The sequence below is a fragment of the Myotis lucifugus genome, unplaced genomic scaffold, assembly GCF_000147115.1.
Source record: "Myotis lucifugus unplaced genomic scaffold, Myoluc2.0 scaffold_57, whole genome shotgun sequence".
Lineage (NCBI taxonomy): Eukaryota > Metazoa > Chordata > Mammalia > Chiroptera > Vespertilionidae > Myotis > Myotis lucifugus.
Window position 1 is genome coordinate 88,222 of NW_005871105.1, and position 24,582 is coordinate 112,803.

Sequence of the window (24,582 nt, forward strand, 5' to 3'; positions counted from 1 at the left end):
CCCCCCCCGGGTTTTCTCCCCGCCCTGTCCCCCCCGGGATATTTGGGGGTCCCCGGGAGGGGTTTTCGGGCCCTGGGGGTTCCTTTTGGCCGGGGGGGCTTTTCAGAAGCCCCCCCGTTTCCCTCCCAAGTAAGTTCGGGGCCCGCGTAACCGGGAGGGGGGCCCCTTTTTTTCTTTTGGAGCCGGAGCTGGGGGGGGGGGGGGGCCCCCCGGGGGCCCCCGCCCATCCCGGCTGGGGGGGGCTCCCAGGGGCTGCCGCGGGCCCCCCGGGTGGCCGGCCGACGGGGCCGGGGGCAGGGGCCCGAGCCGAGCCTGCTCGGGAAGCGAGGGTTGGCCGCGCCCCCGGCCGGAGGGAGAGCCCCCAAGCCTCGCGGCCTTGGAGGTGCAGGTGAGGCGGGGATGAGCCTGCTTTGCCCGAGGCCTTCCTTGCGGCGACTGCCTCTCGCCTCGGCCACACGCACGGGTCCGCGGGGCTGAGGAGGGAAGGAAAGCGAAAGTGGTTCTGAAGGAAAATTGCAGGGAAAGAGCTGCTGTTCTCGGCCGCCTGGAGGGACCGGGCCGGACGCACCTGGGAGGAGCCCTGGGAATTTCAGTTCACAGCCCGCGGTAGTGCCGGCTGCTGTTCATAGTCGCTGGGAGTGCGGGAGACGGAGGGGTCTGTATGTAGCGAGAATCGGTGCAAATGCGGGGAATGGAGGGAAGAACACTAAGGGAACATGGTTTGTTTTAACGTCGAGAAGAACTTGAATGTTGAAGAACGGCTCTCAGGTGACTTCACTCTGTTCTCTGACTTCTCCAATGGAAAGTTATTTTCCAAGGGAACAAATTTAATGTTTGTTGGCCCACATGTTAAAAGGACTTAAAAGATGCCATCATGTGCAAGTGATGCATAAACCTAGTGAGAAGGAAGGATAGCTGCACACACAAATGATATGGTATCACTCCAGTTCGGGAGATGGGTTTGAATGCCTGAGATCATGAACTTTGTCAGGCCTTTGTGGATTATTTACAAAGTTTAAAAAAATTTTTTTAATCGAATTTCCTCCAGGAAGAGGAAATTATAATTAGAATGAATGTTCTCTGCTACATTTGTGATTTAACTAAGTTCATTTCTTTTCCTTTAATAAGTTGACAGACAGGTAAAATGGGCTAGTTGATTCCCTAAGGCAAGTGGAAGAATTTGATTTAACAGCAAAAGAAGTAGCATTGTGTTCCTCTGACCAGCTGCTACTGCAAGAAACTAGATCATGGCACATGCTGGGAAAAGTGCAGTCTTTCCATGCCTGAGTATTTACTGAACATGCCTTGCAAATCTCTAAAAGCAAATAAAAAAATACTGCTACATTTTCTTGGTGTGATATTATCTAGACTTCCTTCTATAGATTAAGTTTTTACTTACTTTTTTAATGATAGTCATTGATGTTTTATATAAACACTAGAGGCATGATGCACGAAGATTCGTGCAAGAGTAGGCCTTCCTTCCCCTGGCTGCCGGCACTGCCTTTCACTCCAGCCCAGAGCGGCCTTTCCACCTCACACCTTGTCACGTCAATTTGCATATTCCCTCCTTATTGGCTGTGGGCCATCTTTTGTTGTGAAGTTATGGTCAATTTGCATATTCCATCTTTATTAGATAGGCCTAGAGGCCCAGTGCATGAAATTTGTGCGCTGGTTGGGGGGGGGGGGGTGTCCCTTCAGCCCAGCCTGCACCCTCTCCAATCTAGGACTTCTGGCTCCTAACTCCTCGCCTGCCTGCCTGCCTGCTTGATTGCCCCTAACTTCTTCTGCCTGCCAGCCTGATCACCCCCTAACCGCTCCCCTGCTGGCCTGATTGACGCCTAACTGCTCCCCTGCTGGTCCGATCGCCCCCCACTGCCCTCCCCTGCCAGCCTGATTTCACCCAAACTGCCCTCCCCTGCTGGCCCGATCGCCCCCAACTGCCCTCCCCTGCCAGCCTGATCTCACCCCCAACTGCCCTCCCCTGCCGGCCTGATGGCTCCCTGCTGGCCTGGTCACCCCAGTGGAAGCCGCTCGGAGCAGCAGCCAGGACCCGCTCCCCCCAGCGGGGCTGAGGGAGCTCCGGGGAAGCTGTGGGGAGTAGCAGTGGGGACCTACCCCCCAGCAGGGCTGAGGGAACCCCAGTAGCAGGAGTGTGGAGTGGCCGGCCCCGCCCCTGCTGTACCCTCTGCCATCTTGTGATGGCGTTATGGCATGAGGGTTCATTTGCATATTACCTCTTTATTATATGGGATAGCCTTGTAACTGTTCCAACTCTGGTTATTTAGTTTTCATTCTAAATGTTAGATTTAGGTTAGTGGGGGATTTTTGTAGACCACAACAGTTATTTAGTCATTGAACAACTTTTTTATCGAGTAGAAATGGCAGTAATTTTTCAGCATGAAGATAAATTATATTGATTCTCTTCACTTTTGATTAGTTAATTCTTAGAAAGCTAATTGAAAGAAATGCCATCATTATGCAGAGATTCTTGAATATTGCTGACTAAACTAAGACTATGCTGCAAAGAAAGAAACCGTACATATGACTGTTGCTATTCTCATAACTGATTTTAGTCAGAGCATTGAGACAGGCCATAATTTTTATAAACCTAATTCAACGCAAGGTAACACTCCAAAATCTCTTTAGGTCATGATACCTATTTTTTTCTCTAAGTTGGACAAAATATCAACAGTATTTGTTTGGATTTACTGATATTTGCATAATTGATGAAGGTTTGAACTTTTAAAGAAATAGAAGTTTTGTCTATTCACTCTAACCAATATATGTGCCTCTTCAAAGAATGAGCGAGTCTTAATCCCTGCTTTTAGGAAACTCAAAATGTAGGTATAATGAGAACAACACTGGGTTGGTTCAGGATGTGTGGAGTCGATTCCTAGTATGATCTTCTACTGGCTACATGACCCTAGGCCAGTAGTTGGCAAACTGCGGCTCGCGAGCCACATGCAGTTCTTTGGCCCCTTGAGTGTGGCTTTTCCACAAAATACCGACTTCTGCGCATGGGCCACGAAGTTTCAATCGCACTGTACATGCGTGCCCACGTGGTATTTTGTGGAAGAGCCACACTCAAGGGGCCAAAGAGCTGCATGTGGCTTGCGAGCCACAGTTTGCCGACCCACTGCCCTAGGCAGACCACCTTACCTCTCTTAATCCATTAACTCATCTGGGTGGTGAGAAAATAGATTTATATTTTTTATATAAACTAATCTTCAGCCAAGGATATGTTTATTGATTTTTAGAAAGAGAAAGGGGGGGAGAGAGAGAGAGAGAAGGGAGGGGGGAACATCAATCTGTGGCCTCTAGTACATGCCAACTGGGATTGAACTTGAAACCTAGGTATGTGCCGGAACTGGGAATTGAACCTGTGACCTTTAGGTGTATGGGATGACACTCCAACCAACTGAGCCACATTGGCTGAGCCAAACTGGCTACGGCACTAAAGCACTCTTAAAATTATTTTTTATCATTATAACCACTACTTTATGTAATTTTATAGATTAAGACATAGGCATGGAGAAGTTAATTAAATTTGTCCTTATCATGCAGTAATTCATAATAGAGGCAGAACTATAACCTAGGACTCTACCTCCTAAATCAGTGTGTCCTCCCTTCCCCCTTTATCCCCAATTCAGGGTACTGTTTTATCAGTAAATCACTTTATAGCTTTTATTTATTTTTCTTTTACAGGGTTAATTATTTAAATTGTAAAGAACTTTAACATTCCTGGGTACTTCTGCAAAGGACCTTTTTCAGTTTTGCTCAAGAGAAGGCTCTGAATCTGTCAAGTGGCCCTTAAAGTACTTTGTGTGGGTTATACATATAGATGTTTTCATGAAGAGAAGTGAAAAGCCAGAAGGATATAGACAAATGAGGCCTAAGACCTTTCCTGCCAGTAACTATACTGGCAGTAGTCGGCAAATGTTGCAAGAAATTCGGGAATCCCTTAGGAATTTATCTAAACCATCCGATGCTGCAAAGGCTGAACATAACATGAGTAAAATGTCAATTGAAGATCCTCGACAAGTCAGAAATCCACCCAAATTTGGGACTCATCATAAAGCCTTGCTGGAAATTCGAAACTCTCTGCAACCATTCGCAAATGAAACAAGTCGGAGTACTTTAGAGGTTAATCCACAAATGCTTCAAGACTTACAAGCCGCTGGATTCGATGAGGTAAGAACTTTTAAAAACAAAAGAAAGGGTTTTTCTTACATTACACATTTTTAGTGACTTCCTGCCTAAATGTTTCTTTTAATATGTATACAAATTGGCGTATTGTATCATCGTAGAATGTTCACAATTTCACAGTTTGATTCCTGGTGGAGGCATATGCCCGGGTTTTAGGCTCGATCCCATTGTGGGGCTAGGGGGCATGCAGGAGGCAGCTGATCAATTATTCTCATCATTGATGTTTCTGTCTCTCTCCCTCTCTCTTTCTGAAATCAATAAAGATATATTTTCAAAAAATAATTTAAAAAAAAAGAGAGAGAAATAGCCCTGGCTGGTGTGGCTCAGTTGGGTGTCATCCCCTGCACCAAAAGGTTGCTGGTCAGGCACATGCCTGGGTTGCACGCCTGATCCCTGATGGGCGGGGGGAGTGGCGGGGGGGGGGGGGGAGGGGGGGATGGGCATACAGGAGGCAGCACATCAATGTTCGCTCCCATCAATATTTCTTGCTCTCCCTCTCCCTTTCTCTCTAAATATTAAAAAAAAGATAGAAATAATCAGAATCATATTGCTATGATTTACCTGGAAGAAGTTAATCCTAGGGAAAAAAAAAAACCAACTAATTGTTGCATAGAGGTGAAAATATTAAACAGTTGAAGGTGAAAATATTAAACAGTTGAAGGATTTGAGGGTTTGTTTTGTTTTCTTTAGTAATTTGAAAATGTATGGATTTTTATAGTAGTTTTAAAAATAAGACATGAATATTATGATTTGGGGTCCTGTTCTTCATAATTGGATTTTTTTAGTGGAACTCATAGCTCTTTCCCTCGTATTAATTATAAGATTTAAATTTTGTTTCTTGTTTTTAAATTTCATGTCAGGATATGGTTATACAAGCTCTTCAGAAAACTAATAACAGAAGTATAGAAGCTGCAATTGAATTCATTAGTAAAATGAGTTACCAAGATCCTCGACGGGAACAGATGGTTACAGCAGCTGCCAGACCTATTAATGCCAGTTTGAAACCAGGTGATTAATCAAACTTTTCCCCTACTTTTATTTTATAGCATTGTTTTAAAATATAAGTATATCAAATCTTTAGTCTAAGAAGTTGGTAAAAGCATCACAGTAAGTGAAAGTCTCAGATTAGGATAACAACGTTACAGTGTTACCCTAGACCAAAATGAATGAGAGGATGGGCCCTAAAGTTCCGTAGGTAATTCTGATAGGCAGCAGTAGTTAAGAACTACTTAATTATATTGCAACTGAAATATTTCTTTTTAACCACAAATATAATTCAAACTATTTTTTATTATAAGAGTAAAAACATGTTTATCATAGAATATTTAGAAAGTAATAAGCAAAAAGAAAACACTATTTATACCCACAAGATTTTGTTGTGTTTTGTTTCTCAGTCTTTTTTCCTGTGGAAAACCTGGGTAGGTTAATACATGTGTATTTTGATTCTTTTGTTTAAGCAAAAAATGGGTCATACCTAAACCTACTTCATTCACTTAATATACCATGCATAACTTTCCTTATTATTAAATGGAATGATTTTAATAGCTACATTAAAATAGATTTATCACATAATTTATTTAACCAGTCTCTCAATTTTGACATTTGTCTTGTTTCCCTTTTTTTTGCCATTATAAATGCATTGTTCCTAAATATTTGTACATTCCTAATGATTTTGTTAAATTTTTTAAAACTTGCAAAAATTTAAGATTTCTCTTAGATTTTGCTGTCAGAAAGATGTTACCAACTTTATATTCTCCCAATCAGTTTAATATGAGAATTCCTATATTTGTTTTTTTTTAAATATATTTTATTGATTTTTTACAGAGAGGAAGGGAGAGAGATAGAGAGCTAGAAACATCGATGAGAGAGAAACATCGATCAGCTGCCTCCTGCACATCTCCCACTGGGGATGTGCCCGCAACCCAGGCACATGCCCTTGACCAGAATCGAACCCGGGACCTTTCAGTCCGCAGGCCGACGCTCCATCCACTGAGCCAAACCGGTTTTGGCGAGAATTCCTATATTTGTAAGTCCTAGGTATTATCATTTTCTAAATGTTTTTTTTAAAAATTATTTTATTGATTTTTTACAGAGGAAGGGAGAGGGTTAGAGTTGGAAACATCGAGAGAGAAACATCGATCAGCCGCCTCCTGCACACCTCCCACTGGGGATGTGCCCGCAACCAAGGTATATGCCCTTGACCGGAATTGAACCAGGGACCTTTCAGTCTGCAGGCCGACGCTCTATCCACTGAGCCAAACCGGTCAGGGCTATTATCATTTTTAAAAAGAATATGAACTCCATGGGCCATCCAAATTGTTTTATTCAAATAGAGGATTTTTTGTTGTTGTTGGTTTTTGTTGTTTTTTAATATATCTTTATTGATTTCAGAGAGAGGGAGGGAGAGATAGAAATAACAATGATGAGAGAGAATTATTGATTGGCTGCCTCCTGCACACCCCTCACTAGGGATCAAATTCACAACCTGGGCATGTGCCCTGACTGGGAATTGAATCATAACCTCCTGGTTCATAGGTCAACACTTAACCACTGAGCCACACTGGCAGGGCAGTATTATCATTTTACATCATTTATAGGTTATTTTTGAATTGGCATTTTAATTCTTTGTTAATCTTGTGTTTGTTAGAGGCCCAGTACTTGAGTTTGTGCATGGGTCGGGTCTGGGAGGCCCGGCCCCATTCAGGGTGGATCGAGGCCGGGCCTGTCGGGAGGAGGAGATGGCGAGAGGTTGGCTGCTGGCCCTCCCCTGTCCACCAATCAGGCTGGTTTGCTGGCCATAGTGGGCATCATAGCGACTGGTCATTACGGTTGTTATGGCATTACAGTCGCTGGCTTTTTATATATATAGATAAAAGGCCTTATCCATTTTTTCTTTCATTCAGCACATTTTTATTTATTTATTTATTTTTAAAAATATATTTTTATTGATTTCAGAGAGGAAGGGAGAGGGAGAGAGATAGAAACATCAATGATGAGAGAGCATCATTGATTGGCTGCCTCCTGCATGCCCCCCACTGGGGATCAAGCCCGCAACCCAGGCATGTGCCGCTGACTGGAATTGTACCCAGGACCCTTCAGTTCACAGGCTGATGCTCTATCCATTGAGCCAAACTAGCCAGGGCTCAGCACATTTTTATTGATCAACTGTTTCAGGCCCTTTGCTGGGCATTGGGTATAAAGTTCTTGCCCTTTTATGGAGTTGCCATTCTAGTAAGGAAGATCAAATACACAAATACATGTGGAATTATAACTGCTTAAGAGTGAATGAAGAGGGGTACTGTGGACTCACAGAATAGAGTGATTTTTTTTTTTTTACCTAATCAAGGAGATCAGAGAAAACCTTCCTGTGAAACTAATAATAGAGCCAATATCTGAAGAAAGACAAGGGAATGGCTTTAGTGAGGAAGAATGTCCTTACGCATGGCCTGTTTGACAGGTTTTGATACCACATTTGAAGAAATGAAAGTGGCTAGAGCACTGACAACAAAAGTATGAGATATGACTGGAGAAGGACTATTGATTTTATCGTAAGAGCAGCAGGCAGTTATGGAAACATTTCAAGTAGGGTGATGACAAGATTAGATTTGTGTTTTTAAAACATGGCTGCAGGGGATGAAGAACAGATTAGAGAGAGCAAGAGATGGTATCTGGATAGACTTGATAAGAGACTGTTCACAGGAAATGGAAGTATTCTGGACTGGGGCAATGGCAGTGGAGAAAAGTGAATGAATTAAAAGAGATGGGGAGAGTAAAATTGACAAGGATTGGTGATTGCATATGGGCGATGATACTAGAGAGGGATGACTCTTAGGCTTTTGGTTTGGAAAACGGATGGTGATACACTACATTATGAAAGAGAATACTGAGAGAGAACAGGATTTGGAGAAGAAAGATCATAAGTCTGGTTGTAGACATGAGTTTGAGTTAGGCTCATTGAGTTGTCCAAATGAAGATGCCAGGTAGGAAGCTAGTTAGATATATACAATTCTTGTATTAGCCTTACATATGAAATAGGTCACCTAAAGGAGGTAATAACATAGACAAAAATGACAATATGGACTATAACCAAGCTTACTGCTTTGTAACTGATAGGAGAGGATAAGACTGCAAAGAAGACAGAAAATTTAGCTAAAAAGGAGTTTAAAAACCAATATGGTTTTAGTATCTTGAAAGCCTACAGAAGAGAATGTTAAAGAAGAGGAAGGAATAGAGGGAAAGAGGTTGACCAAGAAAGTACTAGAAGCTGACCAAGAGGTTGAACTAGAAATTACCTTGTTGGCTTTAATGATATGGTATATTAGTTTGCTAGGACTGTTACAACAATACCAAAGACTGGGTGGCTTAAATAATAGATATATTCTCTAACTGTTCTGGAGGCCAGAGTCTGAGATCAAGGAGACAGCAGACTTGGTTTCTCCTTCCATGGCTTGCAGATGACTATCTTCACTGGGTCTTTACATGGTCGTCCCTCTGCATGCACGTGTCTGGTGCCTTTCTCTGTGTCCAGATTTCCTCATAAGTTCCCAGTCATATTTGATTAAGGCTTACCAGAACTTACTGAATATTAGGGGGGCACAGTGCAGCTCATAAGACATGGAGTAACTTGTTTTTGTTTAGTGATAGGAGCATAATTCAGATTGGTGGGAGTTGAGTAATAAATGGATATGAAGTAAAAAGAACTCAAGTATAAATGATTCTCTGAGAAGTTTTTCTATGAAGGTGGAGTGAGGACATTAGTAAGAATAGTGTTTCCTAACTGTGATGAAGATCTTTTTATTTGTTAATTTTTAATTTATTATGGATTAGTAATTTTATAAAATACACTACCAATGAACTATTAGAAAAATTAAAATTTTAAATGACATGCCAAATATAAGTCCAAATATTTCATTACCACATTTTAACAGACATAAAATTATTTTGTCAAATTTCTGTAAGTCTCTAAATTTTTATTCTCAACTTTCATACTTATTTCCTATCATGTCAATATCAGTTTGTGAACCAGCACCAAATAACACTTTGAGAAAGTGGTCTACATTAGAGTGGATGGAGAGCCTCATTATTATTTTTCTTAGTGGCAAAGACTTAGGCAAGTTTAAAAGATAATTACAAGATTCCAGTTAAGAGGGTGAAATTAAGTATGCAAGCTTGACTGACCTGGCTCAGTGGTTCAGTGTCAACCTATGAATCAGGAGGCCACAGTTTGATTGAGCCACTGTGGGCTCAATCCCCAGTGGGGGTGTGCAGGAGGCAGCCAATCAATGATTCCCTCTCATTATTTTTTTTTTAAATATATTTTATTGATTTTTTACAGAGAGGAAGGGAGAGAGATAGAGAGTTAGAAACATCGATGAGAGAGAAACATCGATCAGCTGCCTCCTGCACATCTCCTACTGGGGATGTGCCCGCAACCCAGGTACATGCCCTTGACCGGAATCGAACCTGGGACCTTTCAGTCCACAGGCCGACGCTCTATCCACTGAGCCAAACCGGTTTCGGCATCCCTCTCATTATTGATATTTCTATCTCTCTCCCTGAAATCAATAAAAAAAAATATGTTTTAAAAGATATTAAATATTCAAGAGAGAAGGATCAAGTAAGATTCTTGAGAATCCAGAAGAAAGGATCGAAAGCATTGAATGAGAGCTTATTAGCCTTACAAAGGAAGCGAAACAACCCTTTTGCTTTAATGGGCAAATGGGCTTAGGTTATGTAGGTAAGATAAGGGAATTACTTTCCAGTAAGTTTTCTCTGAAGTAGAAAAATCAGATCATCTGCTAAGAGTGATGGGTGAGGATTGCAGGCTTGATCCCCATTGGGGGCATGCAGGAGGCAGCCAATCGATGATTCTCTTTCATCATTGATGTTTCTCTCTTTCCCTCTCCCTTCTTCTCTGAAATCAAAATATATTTTAAAAAAGGAAAGAGGAGGACTGATGTAGGAGGTTAATAGGTCTTGATGAGGTTGAAGAACATTTGCAGTAGGAATAAACATGAGAAAGAGAAGTGTCTAAGTATAAACCTTAAATTAGTGATTTTGAAAAAGAAACATGGGTGGTATCAAAATTAGAAATGTGATCTGGGGAGTGATATTTGAGGTGGAATGGAGAAACTGAGAGGTGAGGGTTATGGATGATTTGTCCATGTGGATGTTATAGAATGTTGGCAAGGCGTAGGGTAGACCAAAGTTACGGGTGATTGAGGGCGAGCAAGCAAGAGTTCATTAAGAGAAATGAACTTGGGCTCCTAGATGACATGAATTTCTAAAGAGCTGGCTTTTTTTAAAAAAAAAGAGTATAAAGGAAAGTGATGATCTGGAAGCATAATTGGAGAGCAAAAACGTAGAATCCCACATTTTAGCCAATTTACTTTTAATGAAAACCATAATTGCAATGGGCTGAAAGGAAAGTAGTGTCAGCAGAAGATAACCAGTTGAAAGGAGTGGTAGGAAAGCTTGGAGCAGAGGTTAGAGATATAGGAGCATTTGGTGGTTGTAAAGCAGAACATGTCTAGAGGGCAATTGTGTGGCAGGGTTTGGGAGGTGGGAGAGCACAGAGCTTTATGGGAGGAACAGAATAACAGGGATGGTAGTCTACTTGAGGGTTGCAGTGTCTTACATTTTATTGGTAAAAGCAGTATGAGTGATGTGGTATATTTAACGGCTGGTTATCTGAGGAAGGTGGCCAGAGGACTTACCTAGCTTGCCCGGAGTGATGACTTTTCCTGAAGTCATAGACCCAAGATGCTGGCCAGCCTATATGAAATAAACTGTACATTCTGAACATTTACTATTTTTTTCTCATGTGTTATTAGATATGTTTTCTCCCAGGATAATAACCTTTCAAATTTGGACGTTTCTGTTTGTTTTGTTTTGTTTTAATGGTGATAAGTGTTTTATATGTTTACATCTGTTAGTATTTTACTGTATGCCCTCTACCTTTGTCATACTTGGGAAGACCTTCCAAAGAGGTATCCCAATATTATTCAGTGATCACTTGTTTTTTCCTAATACTTGTTTTTTTCATCTTTAATATTTAAATGTTTAATTATTCTGGAATGTATTAATTTATATTATTGTTTTTTATACAACTCTCTTTATATATAAAATATATATCTTTTGCCAAGTAACCAGACTATTTTAAGTACTTTTTTCTTGTAACGTTTTTTTTCTAGCCTACTTCATTTATTTGGAAATTCCATTAGAGAGAGATTCTGTAAAATCCATACCTATTTAGTATTCAGCTAATAATGCCCTGCTGGGTTTTTTGTTTGTTTTAAAAGCCAAATTGAAATGTATTTAAAATTAGTTATTGTATCTAACAAAATTACAAATGGACATGTTTGGCTCACTAATGCCACTTCTAATAGTTTATAAAATGAAAAAAATTTTAATGTTATTTTTTTTAATTGATTTCAGAGAGGAAGGGAGATAGAAACATTGATGAGAGAGAATCATTGATCGGCTGCCTTCTGCACGTCCCCTACTAGGGATTGAGCCCGCAACCAAAATCGAACCTGGGATCCTTCAGTTTGCAGTGCTGTATCCACTGAGCCAAACCGGCTAGGGCATAAAATGAAATATTTTACTAAATGTGTTTTTATTGATTTTAGGCAGAGAGGAAGGGAGAAGGAGAGAGAGATAGAAACATTGATGAGAGAGAAACATCTACATAGATTGGCTGCCTCCTGCATGCCCCCTGCTGGGCATATGCTATAGCAACCAACCTCTTGGTGCACTGAGCCAAACCTGCCAGGCTGAAGTAAAATTTTTTCATTGCCTTTTTTTTTTTGTAAAGCAACAGACTAGAAACAACCTTAATATCCATCAATAAAGGAACTGATTAAATAAATTTGGGTATATCTATACAGTAAAAAAAATAGATAACATTTTTAAAAGTAAGGAAACACTTTATATACTGATACAGAATCTTTAATTTTTTAAAAATGTATTTTTATTGATTTCAGAGAGGAAGGAAGAGGGAGAGAGAGATAGAAACAGCAATGATGAGAGAGAATCATTGATTGGCTGCCTTCTACAAGCTCCCCACTGAGGATCGAGCCCACAACCCCGGGCATGTGCCCTTGACTGGAATCGAACCTGGGACCTTTCAGTTCACAGGCCGACGCTGTATCCACTGAGCCAAATCGGCTAGGGCAGAATCTTCAGCTTTTTAATGAAAAGGGCAAGGCACTATAGTATATATAAGAAGTATACTGTTTATTTGTGTATCCCTAAGATATTTGATGAGGTTGGTTACCTTCAAGGAAGAAAACTGGTTGGCTGTGGATGGAAGTGGGTATTCCTTTGTACCTTTTGAATTTTGAGTTAAGAGAATGTGTTGCCTAGTCAAAAATAAATAAAATTTTAAAAGGTAAAATAAAACCACTTACTGAAATTTGATTTTTATAATTCTTTTTTTTTATTGTTGACTCTATTACAGATGTTCTCCATATTCCCCCCTTTACCTCCCTGATTTGTATGATTCTTGAAAGAGAATGATCATTTAGTAGTGTCAGAATTCCAAGCTAAATTTTTCAAAAATAAGAAGTTAAAAATGTTTTTCCCCCTCTGTTTTATGATCATAGGGAGTGTGCAACAATCGGTTAACCGCAGACAAAGCTGGAAAGGTTCTAAAGAATCCTTAGTTCCTCAGAGACATGGCCCACCATTAGCAGAAAGTGTGGCTTATCGTTCCGAAAGTCCCAACTCACAAACAGATGTAGGAAAACCTTTGTCAGGATCTGGTATCACAGCATTTGCTCAAGCTCACCCTAGCAACGGACAGAGAGTGAACCCCCCACCACCTCCTCAAGTAAGGAGTGTCACTCCTCCACCACCCCCAAGAGGCCAGACTCCTCCTCCAAGAGGTACAACTCCACCTCCCCCCTCATGGGAACCAAACTCTCAAACAAAGCGCTATTCTGGGAATATGGAATTTGTAATCTCTCGAATCTCTCCTGTTCCACCTGGAGCCTGGCAGGAGGGCTATCCTCCACCACCTCTGAACATGTCCCCAATGAATCCTCCTAATCAGGGACAGAGAGTCATTAGTTCTGTTCCTGTTGGCAGACAACCAATCATCATGCAGAGTTCTAACAAATTTAACTACCCACCAGGGAGACCCGGAATTCAGAATGGTAGTGGTCAAACTGATTTTATGATACACCAAAATGTCCCTACTGGTGCAGTGAATCGGCAACCACCCCCTCCATATCCTCTGACCCCAACTAATGGACAAAGCCCTTCTGCTTTACAAACAGGGGGATCTGCTGCTCCTTCATCATATACAAATGGAAATATTCCTCAGTCTATGATGGTGCCAAATAGGAATAGTCATAATATGGAACTTTATAACATTAGTGTTCCTGGACTTCAAACAACTTGGCCTCAGTCATCTTCAGCTCCAGCCCAGTCATCCCCAAGCATTGGGCATGAAATCCCTACATGGCAACCTAACATACCAGTGAGGTCAAATTCTTTTAATAATCCACTAGGAAATAGAACAAGTCATTCTGCTAATTCTCAGCCTTCAGCCACAACAGTCACTGCAATTACACCAGCCCCAATACAACAACCCGTGAAAAGCATACGCGTGTTAAAACCAGAGCTACAGACTGCTTTAGCACCTACTCATCCTTCTTGGATACCACAGCCAATTCAAACTGTTCAACCTAGTCCTTTTTCTGAGGGTACCACTTCAACTATGACTGTTATGTCACCTGTTGCTGAAGCTCCAAACTATCAAGGTCCACCACCACCTTATCCAAAACATCTGCTACACCAAAACCCATCTGTTCCTCCATATGAATCAGTCAATAAATCTAACAAAGAGGATCAGTCAACTGTGCCCAAGGAAGATGAGGGTGAAAAAAGTTATGAAAATGTTGATAGTGGGGATAAAGAAAAGAAACAGATTACAACTTCACCTATCACCGTTAGGAAAAACAAGAAAGATGAAGAGCGAAGGGAATCTCGTATTCAAAGTTACTCTCCTCAGGCATTTAAATTCTTTATGGAGCAACATGTAGAAAATGTTCTCAAATCTCATCAGCAACGTCTACATCGTAAAAAACAATTAGAGAATGAAATGATGCGGGTAAAACCTTTTAAAATGTCCATTTTTATACTTGATCATCTATTTCCTTGGCATTTATTTTAAAATACTGTGGTCCAGTATTTTTCTTTCTTTTTGTAGCTAAATATATTATCAACTATTTAAAAGTCAGTAAACATTAAAGTATTTTAATTATAGCACTTCATTTTAGTATTTCAAGATTTACTCTGAATTCCTGTAATAAAGTTCTTCTAATAAGTTAAAAATATAATTTACGGTTTAGGTTGTAATTGGAAATTGAAACAAGGGTTATTTTTTAGGTTTTACATGTTACCTTACAACTTTTTTAAATGAGCTAAAAATGATCTGGGTCTCGATACATTTATGAAAAATTCATTTTTAATTAGTAATTTAAAAAAATCTTTATTGAAGGTATTACATACGTTCCTTTTTTCCTCCATTGAGCCCTTCTAGCCCACCACGCCCCCCTTTACTTAGTAATTTTGAACTTGTGGGTTTATTCATCAGGTTGGTCTTATTTGAAAATGTCAGAGACATCTCCCTCCAGTTATTTACCCATCTAATTTCATTATTATAATGTACTGGAAAAATGTGCTGAAATTATTAAATCAAGTCCACTTAAAAGGAGATCAGAATAAATTTAATCTCTATTGTGATTCCATATAGATGCCTTCATTAGATATAGTGGTACTGTTATTATTTTTATCATGTGTTTACAGTCCAAAGGTTTGACTCTTAATTTTTCATCTATTGCTCAAAGTCCAAGAGGCTTAAATTTGTAATGAAATTTCCTCACACAACCTAAGAAAGCCATTCTTTTAAAATTATTTCTCTAAATCTGATTTCACAGTGTTGTTGTTCTTGCTATAAATTGAATTTTGTTAGATAAATACCATGATTATATGATTTATCCATATTTTAGCTCTTAAGATTTCTTACTAAAGTCTGTCTGTATGTATTTTCTTAGTTTATTTTTCCTTTTTCCTCTTCACTTTCACTAATAGCTGATTTAAACTTTTATGGTGTTGGAAGCTTTGCTGACTTCTGTAGCCTCCATTACTGTGTAGGCAAGTAAGATTTTAAGAGAAACAGTTCTATACTACTGGCATGCCACCCTTCTTAAAATATTTTGCATGCAAATACACATCCTAACAGAAGCATGAGATTGCTATATTTTCATTAGTCTTACATTTCTTGAATTAGACTTTACTTTTCATTAGGTATTAGCTAGCCAAAAATAAACTTTTCCTTCTAAATCTAGATATTTCATATCTAGTTAGAAGTTGGTTTTGGTTTTTACCTGTGTATCTTAATAAGTCACACTGATTATTCTTTGAAATGTTCCAAAAGATCTTAAAGGTACCTGGTAATCACACAAGTTAGTTTAAAACAAAGTAGGAAAGAAAAATAAAGTAGGAGAAACTCTTTGCATTTTGTGTTAGTGATGGCTGTGAGTCCTACCCTTAATTCTAATGTTTTGAGAAAGATAAAGGAAAGACTATTAATGAATAGTTAGGTTAGAGAAGATATTCTTCTGTTCTTAATACATCAATTTTTTAGAATAAATGAACTTGAATTTCTTTTCATGAAGGGTATAATGGAAGGAAGAGTATCTGAGGACCAGATATTTTCAAAGAGAAGCATATAATGAAGGCAAAGTAATCATGTAATTTGGAATGAATATGCATAAAAGGATAGATGAGGATGCATGTGAACAGAGGTTTGGTTTTTGCACATTGGGAACATTTTTGAGTACATTAGGAGTAGAAAGCTGACCATTGGTATCATCTTCTTGCTCTCCACAGTAGGATCTTACACTCACTTTGTATATTCTCTTAACTATCCCTTAAGTTGCACTTTTGATAATTGATTTTTCTCTGAAATATATTCTAGATTTCTAACATGCTTTATTAAAAATTATGCACTTAACCTTTAAATATATGCTTGATTTTTTCCAAGCTATTCTTAATATTTTGTATAGAAAATAATTCTTCATTTAACATTTAGCTTATTTACCTAGGTTGGATTATCTCAAGAAGCCCAGGATCAAATGAGAAAGATGCTTTGCCAAAAAGAGTCTAATTACATCCGTCTTAAGAGGGCTAAAATGGACAAGTCTATGTTTGTGAAGATAAAGACACTAGGAATAGGAGCATTTGGTGAAGTCTGTCTAGCAAGAAAAGTAGATACTAAGGCATTATATGCAACAAAAACTCTTCGAAAGAAAGATGTTCTACTTCGAAATCAGGTTGCTCATGTTAAAGCTGAGAGAGATATCCTGGCTGAAGCTGACAATGAATGGGTAGTTCGTCTATATTATTCATTCCAAGATAAGGACAATTTATACTTTGTAATGGACTACATTCCTGGGGGTGATATGATGAGCCTACTAATTAGAATGGGCATCTTTCCAGAAAATCTGGCACGATTCTACATAGCAGAACTTACCTGTGCAGTTGAAAGTGTTCATAAAATGGGTTTTATTCATAGAGATATTAAACCTGATAACATTTTGATTGATCGTGATGGTCATATTAAATTGACTGACTTCGGCCTCTGCACTGGCTTCAGATGGACACATGATTCTAAGTACTACCAGAGTGGTGAGTAAAATCATAAAATTTGTATATATTAATATGATTTATTGCAATAAAATATAAGATGGTATTATGGGATGGGACACAGAAGTCCTGGGTCAGATCTTGACTCTGCTGGATAACCATGGATGCATCCTACAGACATTTAGACTTAAACAAAGAGTGTATTAGCTTCAATTATTTCCAAATATCATGAACATTTTCTAGCTAACTTATGTTTTGTTATTTTGAAATATGTCAGACATTTTAAAAATAATTTTTAAATGAAGCCCTATTCTCACCATTTAGCTTAAGAACTAGTCAGTACTTTTGAAACCCTTAAATAATCATTTCACCTCCTTTCCTCCAGGGAAGTATAACCATTGTTTCAGAACTTTGTAATCAGTTCTTAACATTTTTACCATATATGTATGTATCCCTAAAAAATATATATTATTTCATTTTGCCTACTCTGGAATCTTTATTTAAATGTATTAATTTTCTATGTATTCCTCTATGTTAACTTGTATGTTTGAGGTTCATCTGTGTTAATTGCATGTAACATTTATTTTCACTGTTTTTAGGATTCCATTGTATGACTGTTACATAACTATTTAACCTTAAATACATTATGTACATTATGTACATGATTCTGTTTAATCCTCACAACGTCATTATAAGGCAGAATAAAGAAACGAAGGCTGAATTAGATGAAGTAACTTGCCCAAGGTCACACAAGAAAATAGGTGTAAGGGCTAGGCTTTGAGCCAAGTTTGTCTGATTACAGGGTCCATGTTATTTCTGCTACACCACAGTGCCAAGATCCCTTCATGTGCTAATGGAAGTGTAAGTCGATCTGACATTTGTTGAATACTTACTAGGTTCTTTACATATATTCTAATTTAATGCTTAGAGCAATCCTCTGAGGTAGGTAATATTAGCCTTCTGTAAACAAGAGTAGATTGACAGTAAATGGACAGAACTGGGACACCTGAACCTACTTTAATGTTCAGCTTAATGTAATATAATGTCTTCCAGATTCACCTGAATTATTTGGGGTTCTTAAAAATATGACTTTTAGACTCTATTCCAGTCTACTGGTTGAAAGTCTTCAGAGTATAGAAATTGTGTTTTAATCAAACATCCCAGATGATTACAGCTAGGTTAATTTTAGATATATTTTTCTAGGTGATATCATCTAATCATGGCTTTAAATGCCATCTCTATGTCAGTGACTTCCAAATCTCTCCAGAAATGGTGTCTCCCTTTCACATGGATTTCTAATAGGCCTTTCAGACTTAACATTACCAATAAACAACTCTTAATTTGTTTGTTCCCCCTCCAGCCTTCCCCCTCCAGTTTTTCCCAGTTTAGTAAGTTATACCACCATCATCATGACACCGAGTTGTCATGATTCTTTTTTCCTATACCCTCTACGTGTAATTCATCAATAAGTCCTGCTTACTCCACCTCTAAATATATCCTGAAATTTTCTCCATCACTACTATTACCTTAAGTGACTGGACTCAGCCTCCCCAGTCACCAAGCTTAACTTGTATGTTAAGCTGTATACTTGGGGTAATAGCCTCTTACCTGGTTTTTCACTTTTGTCCTCCCTTATCTGTTTAAGTGTAAATCAAATCTTGTCATTTTCTTGCTTCATACTCTCCAATGTCTTCTTACTGTACTTGGAATAAAAGGCAAACCATGTCTTTTGTTTACAAAATCCGTGTGCACTGGTTCCCACTCCATTTCCTACCATTCTCCTCTTTTATAATTACACGGGTCTTTTCTCTGTTACTGTTGTTTCTGTATAGAATGCCTACCCTAGTTTTTTTTTATTTTTTTTATTAGTTAAGGTATTACAAATGTGTCCTCACCCCCCCCCCCCATTAATAGCCCTAGTTTTTAAATGGTTGATTCCCATTTGTTTTTTACATATGTTGCTTCAATTTGTCACATCACCCCAGTTGATTCTCAACATGGGATGCATCACTGTTTCTTTTTAAAATTAGTTTATTTTTAAACCTTTATTGTTGAGAATATTACAGATGTCCCCCTTTTTTCCGCCCCATTGCTCCCCTCCACCCAGTTCCCGCCCCTTCCCAAGCCTTCACCACCCTATTGTCTGTGTCCAATAGGTAATGCATATGTGCATATAAGTTCTTTGGTTAATCTCTTCCTGGTCCCTCTCCCCACTTCCCTCTGATATTCGTCAGTCTGTTCCATGTTCCATGCCTCTGGTTCTATTTTATTCATCAGTTTATTTTGTTCATCAGATTCCTTGTCCATTTATTTTGATTTTTATTTATTTATTTATTTATTTTTTAAATATGTTTTTTTTATTAATTTTCTAGAGAGAGGAAGGAAGAGGGATAGAGAGCTAGAAACATCGATGAGAGAGAGAGAAACATCGATCAGCCGCCTCCTGCACACCCCACACTGGGGATGTGCCTGCAACCAAGGTACATGCCCTTGACCGGAATCGAACCTGGGACCCTTGAATCCTCAGGCCGACGCTCTATCCACTGAGCCAAACCGGTTCTGGCTATTTTGATTTTTAGATTCAATTGTTGATAAGCATTTATTGCCATTTTTCATATTTTTGATCTTTCATTTCTTCTTAAAGAAGACCCTTTAACATACCATGTAATACTGGTTTGGTGGTGATGAACTCTTTTAGCTTTTCCTTGTCTTTAGCTGACCTTCAGTTCTAAAGTCCTGTGACCTTCTAGAGTAATCTTGGTTGTAGATCCTTGCAACCATTACTTTGAATATTTCTTGCCTCCCTTATGGCCTATAAAGTTTCAGTTGAGAAACCAGCTGACAGTTGGTTTCCTGGACTTGTATGTCTATTTCTTTCACCAGGCGGGGTCTCGGGGAATCACCAGGTGGGGCGAAAAGTGTAAGCTAGTATGATGGAGATTCAGATATGGTGCAGCCTGTCTTCTCTGTGGTAGGGAGGATTGAGCAAAGGAACACTTCCATCTGGGAGAAAACTGCCCTTCCATCTCTTAACCTGATTTGAGACAATGTCATTTTTTTTAAAAAATATATTTTATTGATTTTTTACAGAGAGGAAGGGAGAGAGATAGATAGTTAGAAACATCGATGGGGAAGAAACATCGATCAGCTGCCTCCTGCACATCTCCCACTGGGGATGTGCCCGCAACCCAGGTACATGCCCTTGACCGGAATCGAACCTGGGACCCTTCAGTCCGCAGACCGACGCTCTATCCACTGAGCCAAACCGGCTTCGGCGACTGTCATTTTTTAAAACAGGTTTTTTATTTCTTGCCCCCTCTCTTCTTCCGGTATTCCCATGATGTGAATGTTGGTACACTTGAAGTTATCCCAGAGGCTCCTTACACTATCTTCATATTTTGAGATTTTTTTCTTTTTGCCGTTCTCATTGGGTGTTTTTTGCTTCCTTATATACCAAACTCTTGATTTGATTTTGGCATCCTCTACTGTTGATCCCCTGTAAATTATTCTTTATTTCAGTTAGTGTACATGTCATTTCTGTCTGGTCCTTTTTTATGTTGTTGCTGTTCTCACTAATTGCTTTGAAATTCTTACTAAGTTCTTTGAAGTTCTCATAAGTTCCTTGAGCATTTTTTTAACCATTGTTTTGAATTCTGTATCTGGTAGTTTTATTGCTTCCATTTCATTCAGTTCTTTTTCTGGAGATTTCTCCTGTGCTTTCATTCTCCTGTTTCTTTGTCTCTGCATTTTGGCTCCTTCCCTGTATTTTTTTTCTCTGTATTAGGTAAATCTGGTATGTCTTAGCCTCCCCAGTCACCTGAGCTGGGCACTCCAGATGTGCCCCTGTGTGAGCTACATGCACTGTCCTATTGTAGTTGAGCTTTGATTGATGTTGGTGTCACTGGGAGGGATTTACCCCCAGGCCAGTCGGTTCTGTGGACCAGCTGTGACGATAGTGGAACAGCTGCTGTGCAGGAGCCAACCCTATGGAACAGGACTTGCTTCATTGGAACTGTGGTGCTCACTGAGTCCTCCCTTGAATGTGTTACTTGTGGAGGTGGTAGGGTTGTAATGTGGCATGGTTGAAGTCGACCATTGGGTGCACTGGCTCTGGCCTCCCAGGAGGTGCAAAGTCAGCCTCTGCCTGTGCCCAGGGACACCCAGCATGAGCTACAAAGCAATCTACAGATGGCTGCCACTTGTGTTGAGCTTGGAGGTGCCCAGGAGGTGACAAACTGTGAACCAGGGTAGGCTGCTGCTAGTGCTGGGCCTGGGGCCACTTATTGAGAGATACTGGGCACGTTGATGCCAGCTGATGTTTGAGAGATTTAGGAAAGTCCAGAGCATGAGGCAAGAGAGGCCAGTTGTATGGAAAAGCCACTGGAAATGCCTTGGATGAGCTTGCAAGTAGGGAGAGGCGGGGTCTCAGGGAATCACCAGGTGGGGCGAAAAGTGTAAGCTAGTATGATGGAGATTCAGATATGGGGCAGCCTGTCATCTCTGTGGTAGGGAGGATTGAGCAAAGGAACACTTCCGTCTGGGAGAAAACTGCACTTCCATCTCTTAACCTGATTTGAGACAAGTTAGTTCCTCCCTGAATGTCCCATGTTCTTTTCAAGCTGCTGCCCCAGTGTTGGAGCTCAGAGGGAGTGAGACTAAGTCCCATGCTATGTCCTTTAAAAGGAACTGCCTGGAACTCCTGCAGCCTCCATGTCACTCAGCCACAATCATTGCTGGTTTTTATAGCCAGAAGTTGTGGCAGTTTCTTTTCCAGGTACTGGAACCCTGGGCTGGCGACATGGTGTGGGGCACGGACCTCAGGGAAACCTCTGCAGCCAAGATATCCCTCCCAATTTTAAACCGCCACACGTGGATGTGGGACCAGCAGGGTTCCCGAGATTCTGCCTCACATCTCTGCCCCTCCTACCAGTCTTGATGTGCTGCTGCTTTAATTCCCTAGTGGTAGGACTTTCATTCTGGTAGATTTCAGGTGGTTCTGAATGATGGCTGTTCTGTATTTTAGTTATAAATTTTGATGTGGTTGTGGGAGGCAACAAGTACCATTTACCTATGCCACCATCTTGACCAGAAGCCCTGTTTCTTACATATGTATTTGTTCATTGTGTTTCTTCCCTACAGAGAAGCTGCCTGAGAGAACAACCCTGGCTTTCTTATCATTGTCACTTGTTGAATGAATGAAACACTGATCTAATTTGTTTAGAACTTTGTCCAGAGTAGTAATGGGGAGCAGTCTGAGTAACAAATTCTTAATCCTACCTACTCCTGACTTTATCATCATTTAACATTGAATACATTTCTGAATCTTGGGCTAATTTTTCTTAGTGTAACATTTGTCCTATTAATACTGTGGATCACAAGCTGCAGTCATTAATAAACACCATCAGTGATTTGGTATACATTGTATCTTAGCTTGTCACAAGGGAAGAGTGTTGTTAACTATAAACCATGATGTCAAAAAATTAAACAGACTCTTGGTTTACTCTTGTTCTTATTGCTTTTATTTCTTTTTACTTTACAGGTGACCATTCACGGCAAGATAGCATGGATTTCAGTAATGAATGGGGTGACCCTTCTAACTGTCGATGTGGAGATAGATTGAAGCCACTAGAACGGAGAGCTGCACGCCAGCACCAGCGATGTCTAGCACATTCTTTGGTTGGGACTCCCAATTATATTGCACCTGAAGTGTTGTTACGAACAGGTAAAATATTTGTTTTATAAACAATCTCCAGCTGAAACTTGATTAGAATATAGCTTAGTGTTCAGGTTTATAATAAAACTTAATTTTATAGTATAATTTGTGACAATATTAATTACGATTATATTAATTAAAGTGTTTATAAATAACTATAACTTTGGTATCTTATTTTAGGCTATACACAGTTATGTGATTGGTGGAGTGTTGGTGTAATTCTTTTTGAAATGTTGGTGGGACAACCTCCTTTTTTGGCACAAACACCATTAGAAACACAAATGAAGGTAAGGTATATAATCTATACCAGCCGTGGGCAAACTACGGCCCGCGGGCCGGATTCGGCCCGTTTGAAATGAATAAAACTAAAAAAAAAAAAGACCGTACCCTTTTATGTAATGATGTTTACTTTGGATTTATATTAATTCACACAAACACTCCATCCATGCTTTTGTTCCGGCCCTCCGGTCCAGTTTAAGAACCCATTGTGGCCCTAGAGTCAAAAAGTTTGCCCACCCCTGATCTATACCAAAAGAATTGTCACAAAGTCCTTTACCTTACAGATGTTTATCAGACCTTTGCATAGAGCATCTTATTCTAGAATTAAAGAACGAACTTGGCCCTGGCCAGGTAGCTCAGTTGGTTAGAGCATCGTCCTGATATGCCAAGCAGGTCTGATCTCTGGTCAGGGCACATACAAGAGTCAACCAATGACTACATAAATAAGTGGAACAACAAATTGATGTCTTTCTCTCTTTCTCTCCTTTTACTCTCAACAAAATCAATTAAAATTTTTTTTAAATGAATGAACTTGAAAGAATATAGGAACGCACTAAGATTCTATGCATGAACTTAAATTTCCTTCATCCCCTTATCACGCTCATATTCTCCCTCCTTTATAAACTATACTCATATTTCATTCTCATCAAAATCTTTAGTACCTTTTTAAAAAAAATGTTTTTATTGATTTCAGAGAGAAGAAGAGGGAGGGAGGGAGGGAGAGAGAGAGAGAGAGAGAGAGAGAGCAACATCAATAATGAGAGAAAATCATCAATCAGCTGCCTCCTGTATGCCCCCTATTGGGCATGTGCCCTGACCGGGAATTGAACTGTGATCTCCTGTTCATATGTTGATGCTCAACCACAGAGCCACACCGTCTGGGCTCTTCAGTATCTTTTGAAGATTTATTTCAATTTACTCTTTGTTACCTGTTGGCTCATGGCTTTGTTTCCTTCCATGCACATTCTAGCCCCAAACCACAAATAAATATCTATAAAGTAGTTCCTCTTTATTCACTGTTTCACTTCCAGAGGTTTCAGTTACCTGCAGTCAGCCATAGTAAGAATATATTAAATGGGAAATTTTAGAAACAAACTATTGGTAAGGTTTAAATTGTGTCCCATACTGAGGAGCATGATGAAATCTTGTGCTGTCCTTTTTTTGTCCCATCTGGGACGTGAATTATCCCTTTGTGTAGCATATATCCATGCTGTATATGCCACCCACTTGTTAGTCACTTAGTAGCCTTTTCAGTAACCAGAGCAACTGTTGTATCTCAGTACTTGCATTCAAATAATATTTTATTTTACTTAATAATGGCCCCCAATTGCAAGTGTAGTGATATTGGCAATTCAGATACAACAAAGAGGAGCTGTAAAGTGCTTCCTGTAAGAGAAAAGGTATGTATGTATAGGAAAAAACATAGTATATGTAGGGTTCAGTACTATCCGTGGTTTCATGCACCCAGTGGGGGTCTTGGAACATATCCCCCACAAATAAGAGGGGACTACTGTACCTACACTTGAAACTACCTCTGGCACTTAAATGAGAAGTTTCCCACAATTTTTACCATAAACTGTCCCATTAAAAATCCTTAGTGGTTCCTTTGTTCATGGTTAAAGTCCAAATTTGTCCTCTGTACCTTTGTTCACACCATTCTCTTTGTCTGGAGTGTCCTTTCTATCCTATCTTCCACAGCCCTCCCCGCTTTCTGAAGCTTGGTTAAT

At 39.6% G+C, this 24,582-nt stretch overlaps 1 protein-coding gene across 3 annotated transcripts in view; it reads left to right on the top strand.

The window, feature by feature from the left end:
- The window catches only part of LATS1 (large tumor suppressor kinase 1), a 34,091-nt gene that overhangs the window by 548 nt on the left and 8,961 nt on the right, over positions 1 to 24,582 (top strand). Inside the window, exons 1-7 of one of the 3 annotated variants that reach the window (XM_006089157.3) lie at positions 749 to 768; positions 3,706 to 4,191; positions 5,067 to 5,214; positions 12,813 to 14,323; positions 16,323 to 16,905; positions 22,403 to 22,585; positions 22,757 to 22,863. In XM_006089157.3, the coding sequence (XP_006089219.1) occupies positions 3,850 to 4,191; positions 5,067 to 5,214; positions 12,813 to 14,323; positions 16,323 to 16,905; positions 22,403 to 22,585; positions 22,757 to 22,863 (2,874 nt within the window). In that variant the 5' untranslated portion in view covers positions 749 to 768; positions 3,706 to 3,849. Of the gene's footprint in view, positions 1 to 747; positions 769 to 3,705; positions 4,192 to 5,066; positions 5,215 to 12,812; positions 14,324 to 16,322; positions 16,906 to 22,402; positions 22,586 to 22,756; positions 22,864 to 24,582 lie in introns of those variants that run through there. The other 2 variants (XM_023754149.1, XM_014456214.2) reach the window with 2 other exon arrangements.